Source organism: Lepidothrix coronata, unplaced genomic scaffold (genome assembly GCF_001604755.1).
Source record: "Lepidothrix coronata isolate B3197 unplaced genomic scaffold, Lepidothrix_coronata-1.0 Scaffold184, whole genome shotgun sequence".
NCBI lineage: Eukaryota > Metazoa > Chordata > Aves > Passeriformes > Pipridae > Lepidothrix > Lepidothrix coronata.
This window is the reverse complement of record NW_016690364.1, coordinates 875,355-885,397: the sequence shown is the minus strand read 5'-3', so window position 1 is coordinate 885,397 and position 10,043 is coordinate 875,355. Positions and strand designations below refer to the sequence as shown.

The window sequence follows — 10,043 nt, the reverse complement described above, 5'->3', positions numbered from 1 at the left end:
CACATCTTTCCACGTATCATCTTGGTTTAACTGATCTGTTACCTCTCCATCTTATTAATTCTCTCTTTCCAAATACACTTTTTTAAATTGCAGACTTTCTAGAAACAGATCGCTTCCTATTTACTTGAATAAGAAAATAATGGATTTCACTCAGTTACCACTAAAAATATAGGTGGGCCATACATGCTGGTTATGCACTTAATGTTAACTAGAGTTTGAATATATACAATATACAAGTATTCCATGACTTGGTGCTGCACTGTAGAGACTTATTCCATTTCCTTTGTTTCACAGGTGATATGTATATACCTGAGGATATTACCGAGCAAGTTGCTGTGGATGTAAAAAAACCTTGGGAATATATTGATACCTGGAAAAAACCTCTTTCTGGTAAAGTTAATAAAAGTAGAAAATATAGGAAACTGTAAGTGTTACGAAAAACAAAAACACTGCCTTTTCTACACAAAAAGCATCTCCACTAAGAAGAAAAAATAATTCTTAACCACCCTTATCAATACACTTTCTCATGGCTTCAGGACATTACTAGAAGTGATAAAATAAGAATATTTTGTGGTCACTATTTATTCTCTAACATATGATATATGCTAAAAATTATCATCGTGATCACATCCTTCTGATCAAACAGCCACAATACTGTAAATACTGATTTTTTCCGTACTAACAGTTTCCACATAGCAAAGGAGAATAAAGTAAATGCATAACCAAATTGTACTCCTATTTATGAGAAAGTTGTGCTGACTATTAGTATTGTGAGGAAAATTAGAACTTTATGAGGTTTGCATTGGCCCACTACTCCAGCCTGTCCGGGTCCCTCTGGATGGTAACCCTTCCCTCTGGTGTGTAAACTGCACCACCAGCTTTGTGTCAGCCACAGAATGGCTGAGGGTTCACTCAATCCCATCGTCTATGTCAACAGTAAAGACAAAGTCTCTCCCAAGAAGCTGCACACCCTCCTCCTTCATCAAGAGTGACTGAGTCAAGGAAATAGATTCCCAGTCCCTAAAGAAGCCCCGAGATTAATTAAATCCTAACAGTTCACCATGCTTTTGTCCTTGCAAGAATCTACACTATCAGAAAATCCCTACATTCTACTGCGCACCCTAGTTTACAAGCTCAGTCTCCATATATTGGTGATTAGATTTGGTAGCGTCATAGACCGTCACCCAAGTCATTGTGGGAAGTAGTAGTAGGGATTATTGTTTTTCCAGAGTGCAATATAATAGATTCAACTGTGACACATACACCAAATGTGTTGTTTTGGCTTGCATGTGACTGTTGTGGTTGTATTGCTCAGAAAATACGATAGAAACCACTTGGCAAGTCAATACTTGCACATTCTTACCCCATAAATAACACAGACAATCCTATTCCCTAAATACGGGCTGGGGAAAAAGTAATGATGAATACTATCATGTAGTAGTATCTAGGGTATGATGACTTATATATGTAAAAATTTATCTCTTTTCAGTTCTTTAGGCATAACTTTTTCATATCCATTTGGGGATTAAGAGCGAATGTGAAACCTATAAATGCTATTTTCAAAACCATTACGTCTTCCTGAATTAGAAAAAGCACTATTTTCTGTCTTGATCTGAGGGACTACGAAAAAAAAGTGTTCTATAAGTGGCTGCAACAGTCCAAAAGGAAAAGGGGACAGAGAAAGATGGAGATATTCCTGTTTGCGTATTGTAATATTTCTGAAAATGTCCTCCCAAATGAGTCTTTGGATCTGCTCCCTTCTCTCCCGCAGTCACTCTATTTATAGGGTAAACTAAGGTCTGATACATAGGGCCTGAGGCACTCTGTGTAGCCAGTAATTCAGTATCAGGCAACTTGTGTATTTGTTGACATTGGCAGCATTATAAGAATTTTATTACTCTTGAGGGTTTTCCCCTCTTAGGTACAACAAGTCTTTTGTTACATAAATGTGCTGCTCATATCTCCTGTTTTTTCTTAAGGAAAGAAGGGCAAAGGTGAAGAGTGGAAGAAAAATCTTTTCCTTTGCCTTTCCTTTGCATAATAAAACCCCTCATAATTGGCTGGAAAATACAGTAAAATGATTTGTCATTATGAACTAAAGGCTCTCTTTTTAGACCTCACTGTCAAAGGACCTTACCAGATAAAATTAATAGATACTGGCTAGAACTGCACATTGAAATGACCAAGTTGGGAGCTTCAGAAATTTCTACCACATAACTGTCTTTAGACATGTCTGTACATGAAGGGACAGTGACTTTTTTCATTTTTCACTTGAACAGCATAGAATAAAGTTTTCCTAATGATAATTTCCCTTTCATTACATCTTTTGCTTCAAGCTGAGGGTGACTAGTTCTATCAATTAGAAAGTACAAGAGATCACAAATTTTGTGAGTAGGATACTGAAGATGTTTCCTAGTACGCTGAGGTGGTGTTTATTGTGTGAAAACATATCCTTTTGGATGCCAAAAAATTACTGTTGACAGAAACAAGTAACTACACAGAAAGTGAATCACTGAAACGCTTGTAAAAAATCCCAGAGGAGCTACATATTTTCAGAGTAAGCTTGGGTAAAAACTTCATGGCACACACTTCTCAAAGAATTTAAGACTGAAAATAGAATTCACTTCAGCTCCTAACCTCATCTCTCCACTTTTGATACTAAATAAGAAATGAAACATTGTTTGAGAAGTCAGAATATAACTTGTAATGGGTTTCTAATTTTATGGAAATTGAGGTTGAATAATTAATAACACTGTCTTGTAATGTCATTCAGTAACTACATCACCTGGACCTCAGCGCCCTCCTATACCTCCTGCCAAGCCTACACAGATGAGAAGAAAACCTCTGCCTCCAAACACCGTGACTGGTAAACCCGGGATTCCAGGTATCTCAGCCTTTTCAACATAAATATGTTATTGCATGTGAGATAATACTGACTATTAAGGTACAGGAGAATTTTATAGGATAGATTTCTTTAATCTGTGAGAGCTACAGAAACTAGTATTTTGGAACACATAGGCCTTTTGTCTTCTGACATGAACTCTATTTTGGGGGTTTTTTTCCTAACCTGCTTATGTCAAAATCATCCCTAATAAGGGAGCTGAAAGCCAAATATCACACTCCAAGTTATCCTTTAAGAAGATCAACCTTATGAGTATTTCATGTCTACTAATAGCATTTGTAGCTACTTAATGTGCATGTTGGATGGGAGATATTGAATATTATACTTCAATGTATACACCCAACTGGTTATTTGTTAAGAAATTCTGTCACATATATATTGCATATCCATTAACCACTGCAAATAATGAGCTAATAGTCACCCAGAGAACTGACTGTACTGGGAGGTAGAGTGAGCTGAGTTATTTCATGTGCACAGAGTTTAACTTGATTATTGTGCTAAAGTATTCCACCTTCTCAGTACCCATTTAAGAGCACACAGAAACTTTCATATTTCCTATTTTATTTTAATTTTATCCTGAAACTGGTATTCAATATCCACATATATGTTTTTCTGTGGATTCTATATAAGAATCCTTAGGCTAACTTTTTTCCAGGTAGTCAGAAACTGTAATCTCTTTATGCTTAGCCTCATGACAAGTGCTTTGCTTTTCATATTGGTCTCTGTCATTCCCTGGAAATACAAAGGTCTTGACTGTACTGTATTTACTGTTGTCTTTGGTTTATTTCATTTGGGACTTTGCGTGCTATTAAGGCACTAAAGACCTATATAATTCTTTAGTATTTTGTGCAGCAGATGAGTGACAAGAACCTCCAAGCTAACGGCAGAACTAAGATTGAAACGTTGTGTCTACACTTGCACTTGATCTGGTGGTGTTTCTTTAGTAATAGCTACAACAAAACATAAGACATTGTCAGTCTTGAGCTGCAGCATAAAATATGTTGACCTGATATATTTTCTTTTGCTTGTAGCGGGGGTCTATACTAATTTTCTCCACTAAGTGTCTAATTAATTTACCAGTGATATAAAATTTCACCCTTTTTCCATACACTGAGGCCAGGCTATGTGGTAGTCAGCAGTTACCATACCTTCCTCGGCTTTCAAGATGGAATAAATTGGTTAGATGAACTGGTTCTTCCTTGTGGGGCTAGTAGCCGATTTTCCTTCTTCTGTGTTTCCTAGTGTTTTATCCAGCTTAGTTTTAAACATTATAATTCAGTTTCTTCTGCTTCCCTGGAGAGACAGTTCCACTGTTCTAACAGGAAAAATTTGCCTCAATGTTCTTCTTGGATTTTCCCTGTCGGAATTCTGTCCTCTTTCTCATTAATACTGTGATTAATTCCTTACTTGCATCTTTCTAACTCATCTGGTGGATGAATATTATGGAAAGGTTTCTGTGCAAACCTTAAAAGTCTCCTGAATGGAAAAAAAAGGAAACAAGACAGTTTCAAAACCTTTGTGAAGCTGGACTCCAGCGACAATCTTTCAAAGTCAACTTTATTAAGGAAATTAGTGGAAAGTAGAGATTTTTGTTATTTTAAACTTCGTTCACCAGAGTTTAAAGAAGAGTTCTGCCTTCAGTCACCATGGTCTTCTGTGTCATATATGCACATTATATAGTTCCTGACTTTTTTTGAGGTTGAGCTTTCCAGTCACGTCACCGTTATCTGGGAGTATCTGCATGTTTTGTGAATTTAGCTCTTATCTTTTACAGCTATTTTGAAAGATCCTTTACCATGGATTGTTTGCCTCTTAGAAACTTATTTTCTTTATCAGGTAGTAACAGCTAAGGAGTAAAAGTAATGTCACATAATCCAGAAAATTTTCTAAAAGAGCTATTTAGTTATGGGAGATAATATTGCTTCTATCAGTTAGTTTCTGCCTAAACTTATGACACCTAGTACAGAAATGAGTTCAGAAAGAAAACTTTTTCCTTTGGGTCATGTAGTGTTATAAATGTTGAAAATGTTGGACTTGGTTGCATTTTCCTTTCTTTCATTTGAAATGCATCTTAATTTCATTTAGTGGAAGCTCCAGGACTGTTTGGTGGTTAAATTCTTAATACAGACCACGGTTAAGGACTTGGTGTTTATTGTTATTCATGTTCCAGCTCCAGCCTTGCTAATTTATGTACTGTATTGAGAGTAGAAATGAAAGGATCTTACCCATATTTGAGGGAAGAATCCAAGTTTCAGTTGCTGACTTCAGCTGTTGTGTCTTACAAGTCATGAAGAAACGTGCTCTTTTACTTAAGAAAGAGAAATGTCAGCGATGGTCACTTTGCATCCTTTTACCAGTCCATGTACAATTGTTCTGTGCATTAAACCAGGTAATATTCTAGCTGACTGAAGTCCTCTAAAACAATCTCAAAGTAGCGAAGAATTTTCTTACTTGGTTTCAGGATTAGGTTATATCTGCAATAAGCACAATTCAGAACTTTCCTAAATCCAGCTGAAAGCTGTTGTATAAATTTTGAGGGATTACCATGGTTTCAATGAAAGTACTTGTTGCACAAAGCACTTGTCACAAATCTGAGTTCCCCTAGAAAACCATAAAGCTGTTTCTCTCTTTTAAATATTGAACACCTTGTTGCAACAAGTCCCTCCATCTGTCACTATAGCTAAGCCTGCTGGACCAACACTGCCTGTGAGGACAGGAACGTCATATAGGACACCAACAGCTTTTGCAACTCCAGAGTATTATGGTAAGCATATTACAAACAGTTCTGGTTTCTTTTTTTCTTTTTTTTTTTTTAATTAACATTAAGGTTTCTATTTTCTTTTGCTTCCCTTCCTTAAATTATATTGATGCATTAGGTATTTAATACAAGAAGCATTCAGTTTGGGGTGATTCTGATTTCTTTTATGCCACTTAGCAACTTTTTTAATTTGACTGAGCTAATCTAGCTGTCTTCTGATACATATCTTGATAACTGAGAATATGACAGCCCTTCCATTTCCTATAAATCCATACATGCTTAGTAGGTTTTTCAATACACTTCAGTGGCAATTTAGGTCTGTGCAGGGAGTAGATAAGGAACCTTCTTTTCCTGCAAATTTCTTTTTGCACAGGACATAAATTCAAACTATTATTTGACAGTGACTGATTTGTGCTCATCATGGATGTGACATCCTTCTAGGTATCTGATTAAGCTGCCACCATTTAAATGGGGAAAAAGGTAATAGAGCACACATAGTGGTTAATTGGTAATTTGCCCTTTATAAAATTGGGAGTTGATTACAAGTCCAAACCTAAGCCCCTTCGAAGTGGCATCCAGTAATGCATTTGGAGGGTGCGCTTAGAATTTTTGAGCCCAGATATGCAGCTCTAAGTGTATTGCCATAAATTATGCTGTTTCTAATTTTCCTGGATGTATTGTAATACTGAAATTCTTGTCTCCTTTAAATGATCATGAACTCACTGTGACCCTTAGTGCTCAGTAAAGCGAGTTGGATGCTAGACTGACTTATTTATAAATGCTCATTGTGAATGTATCGTGCTTTGTTTGTTGAGGTCCATTATAGTATTTGCATCTAAAAGAAGATTCTGTTCAGTGTAATGGCTAATTAATACAACACTGGTGTCATGAATCCTGACTGCTTTAGCGCATTTTTATTCACCAGTGCATTTGCCTTCAACTTCCTTCAAATTTTGTGGAAGTTGTACACTCTGGAGACAGAATTTGTGATTCCCTTGTTATTATTTTTAGAGAAGTTAATGTGCCAATGTAATAGTGCTATACGTTCTAGGAACATGAAACAAGCTCCAAGCTAAACAGCAAGTACAGTGCAAAAAAATACTTTTAAAAGGTCTAAAAAACATTTTACATATGCTGCATGAACTGAATCCAGCAGCAGTCACGAAGTCTGTCATTTTGATTATGGCTATGTTTATAGTAGCAGGTAAGTACGAGATTTACTTAGCACCACAGCTAAAATGGAGTCACTAAAATGAAACAACAGATCTGGCAGCAAAGGTCTGCCATGGAAGACCTTTATCAGGATTTAAAATGCCAAAGGAACTGTGAAATGCTGCAGTTCTAACACCAAAACTTTGGATTATTTGCAAATTATAACTGTGTTTCCCACAGTGGATGCAACTGTCTTCAGCTCAAGTCCTACATCAGAAACAGATTCTTCAGGCAAACCAAGGTACCAAGGTAGGATATTAATAGCTGTGGTATTTTCATTTGGGGGAATATATGAAGACTGACCTATCTTGCATCAAAATTATTTTATTTGGTTATTCAAAGGCCAAAATTTTATTTGATTCTGTGTCGCTTCAGTGGCAGATGAAAGAGCTTTAGCACAAACCCTGCTACCACCTCCTATTTTACAGTTTTGTTCACAAACATGCTGTGGCTCTTCATGTGGGCTTGCACATGTGCTTGGAGAGGTATTGTCCCAATACCAGTGCACCTTGCCATACAGGATATCTACCCATCATATATCCCTCACCTCTTTTCCAGCCTGTAGTCAAGTTATTGCTGTTGCAATAATCTAGAGAGTTCAGCAAGTTGAGATAAAAGGAAGAAGTACTTTTGTATGAAAATATTTTTCAGGGTTTTTTTCTTGTTCTGGTAAGAGACACTACATTTCTGAAGACACTTTCTTTCTTGAGAGAGCTTATTGTTTACCTCCAACAAAAGTTTTAATCTTAGAATGAGAGTGTTTGTCTTCAGTAATCTTTCTAATTTTGATGCAGAGTACAAGACATATGCCTCAGAAAGTTTGTTCCAAGATTTAGTGCTGTACCACTGAAAATGGTTAAGATTTTGACAGTCACTTTAGAAACTGCAAGTTTCATTAAGCGAGTTTAATGACTGGAGTAAACTTGTTAATCCTTCTGGTGAAACAAAGTGTATGGGACATTTTTGTATTAACATGCTTCACAAAAGCTGCAGGTGGAATTACAGTGTCATTTTACTATAGAAGAAATATAGTTAATTGTCCTATTTTGTGATTTTAATTCTTTCAAGCAGTGTCTATCACCTGCTAATACTGTCAAAGTGATATTTCCTCAGTGGTGCAAATGAGAGGGGGATGAAGGCAGTGATTGCGGGTCTAACAGCAATAAATAAAATTTTTTTTAAAGCAGCTTAAAATTGAATGTATGTGTTTTATTCTGAAACATTTGTGTTTGACTTGTGCAGACTTTTACTTGGCGCCCTGAGATGGATGTTGTGAACTAGGTGAAATGGCATTGACATTTTGCAAAAACACTCTGTTGAGTAACAGGTCTTTCCCATTGCTCTTAGCTCCCCATGTCAAGTACATGAAGAAAGACGATGATGTGCCTTGCTCTATCACAAGCTCTCTTGAACATTTTCCTCAAGAAGAAGCTGGAAGCAAGGAAGAACCCACTCGTCCTCCACAAAATCCTCCAACCAATCTCACAGTGGTGACGGTTGAGGGCTGTCCAACCTTTGTCATATTGGACTGGGAAAAACCAGACAATGACACTGTTACAGGTTGGTTCGATTTCTTTCCTTCATTGTATGATAGTATAGTACTTCCAGTTTAATTTACTTTTTTGGTATTTAAAAACATACTTTAATCTCAGCAGATTGAAGGACCTCGGTGCTTTTATTTTGTGCTACTGTGAATTCCAGTGTGGATAAGAAAATGCTACTAGATTAGAACAAGATCATTGGTGTCAGTGTCAGGGATGACACAAAAATATATTTAAGTATGACTCTATATCTTCTAATTTCTGGCTTCTCCCTGTACAGGATCTGGTAAGATCTTGTCAAGAAGGTCCAAGAGTGCAACAGCAGTCTATTATATAGATGCACACACATAATGCAGACATCTTTCTTGACTGGTAGATGTCGTTTGACAGTGGGCCAGACACAATCAAACCTTACATTCATCTAGTAATTCAGTAGAAATTTGTCAGCATAATACTTGCAGTAGCCACCATAGGGTCAACAAGTTCTCTGTGCTGAAAGAATCTGGTTTTTTTCATTTCTAAGGCAAGGGTTTTGTATTGAGAATTAATGCATGTGAGTCATGCAGGAATCACTACATAGGCAGGTAAACGTGCAAGATGGGCTTCCTAATTTTTCCGCTGTCTTCTGTATTCAATACTAACTTACAAAAATTAAACATTGAAGTTAGTTAATAACTCAGTTAACGAACTCATCCAAGGACACTTTCTGAATTTAAAAGAAGACATTGAGTCCCATTTTCTGAAAACAGTGATTGCTTCATATTGGCACCAGTGTGACATTACTTGTTCAGACAGACTTAAATCAATTTTTCTGTCATCTCTTTTTATTTTTGTATTTTATACATGTTTTTCCAATCATCTAATTTAGGCATCACATCTTTTTTTTTTTTTAAGAAATACACTGTTTCAGATAGAACTGTGAAAACAGAAAGCATAATTTGTTGCACCTTTTTTTTTTAAATGGTTACTTTGCTTAACCTTAGCTGTGTACAAGGGGTTTCATTGGGTATGCCTAAAAACAAAACTGTGCTTCAGTAACAGAAAGGTCTGACAAATAATAACCAAAACAGTGATCAATCTCACCTCCTTGTTTTCGTAAAAGCTGCAAATGTCAGGAACCAAAACCATTTTGCTCATTCGCTGTTACTCCTGTTGTGTTGCCACAGAAATGTAGGGCAGTTTGTTGCCTTGTGTACTGAGTAACAAGCAGGTACTGGATGTGCTCAGCAGTTCTTTTTATGTATGAGCTCATACACATTTTTACTGCATTTTGTTTTCCAACTTGAATGAGTTAAAAAAGTCCAAATCACACACTGACTTGGGGTTGGCAGAAGTCACTTATTCATTCACTATCTGGGCGTACCTAAGGCAGTTGATATCCACCATCTCTCCCGTGCTTCTTAATAAATATAATTTCTCTAATGAGGTTTAATCAGGACAAATAAGTGCTTTTGCATGGTTTTTTTTCTCCATGGTTCACTTAGCCCTTGGTGGCTAGATAGGAAAATGTCTTTGTTTCCAAAGAGGAAACACATAGAAAGGAAACAGTTATGTTTTAGACAAATATATACTAATCATCAATACTAATATCATTGCACTGGGATCACACTTGAACAAATGACCTAAAGTA

General features: G+C 36.5%; 1 protein-coding gene across 3 annotated transcripts in view; it reads left to right on the top strand.

Moving 5' to 3' along the window:
- ABI3BP (ABI family member 3 binding protein) overlaps positions 1–10,043 on the top strand; it is a 142,415-nt gene that overhangs the window by 109,525 nt on the left and 22,847 nt on the right. For all 3 annotated transcript variants that reach the window (XM_017830841.1, XM_017830843.1, XM_017830842.1), the window contains 5 exons: positions 295–390; positions 2,774–2,884; positions 5,583–5,666; positions 7,053–7,121; positions 8,220–8,432. In XM_017830841.1, coding sequence (XP_017686330.1) covers positions 295–390; positions 2,774–2,884; positions 5,583–5,666; positions 7,053–7,121; positions 8,220–8,432 — 573 coding nt within the window. The remainder of the gene's footprint in view (positions 1–294; positions 391–2,773; positions 2,885–5,582; positions 5,667–7,052; positions 7,122–8,219; positions 8,433–10,043) is intronic.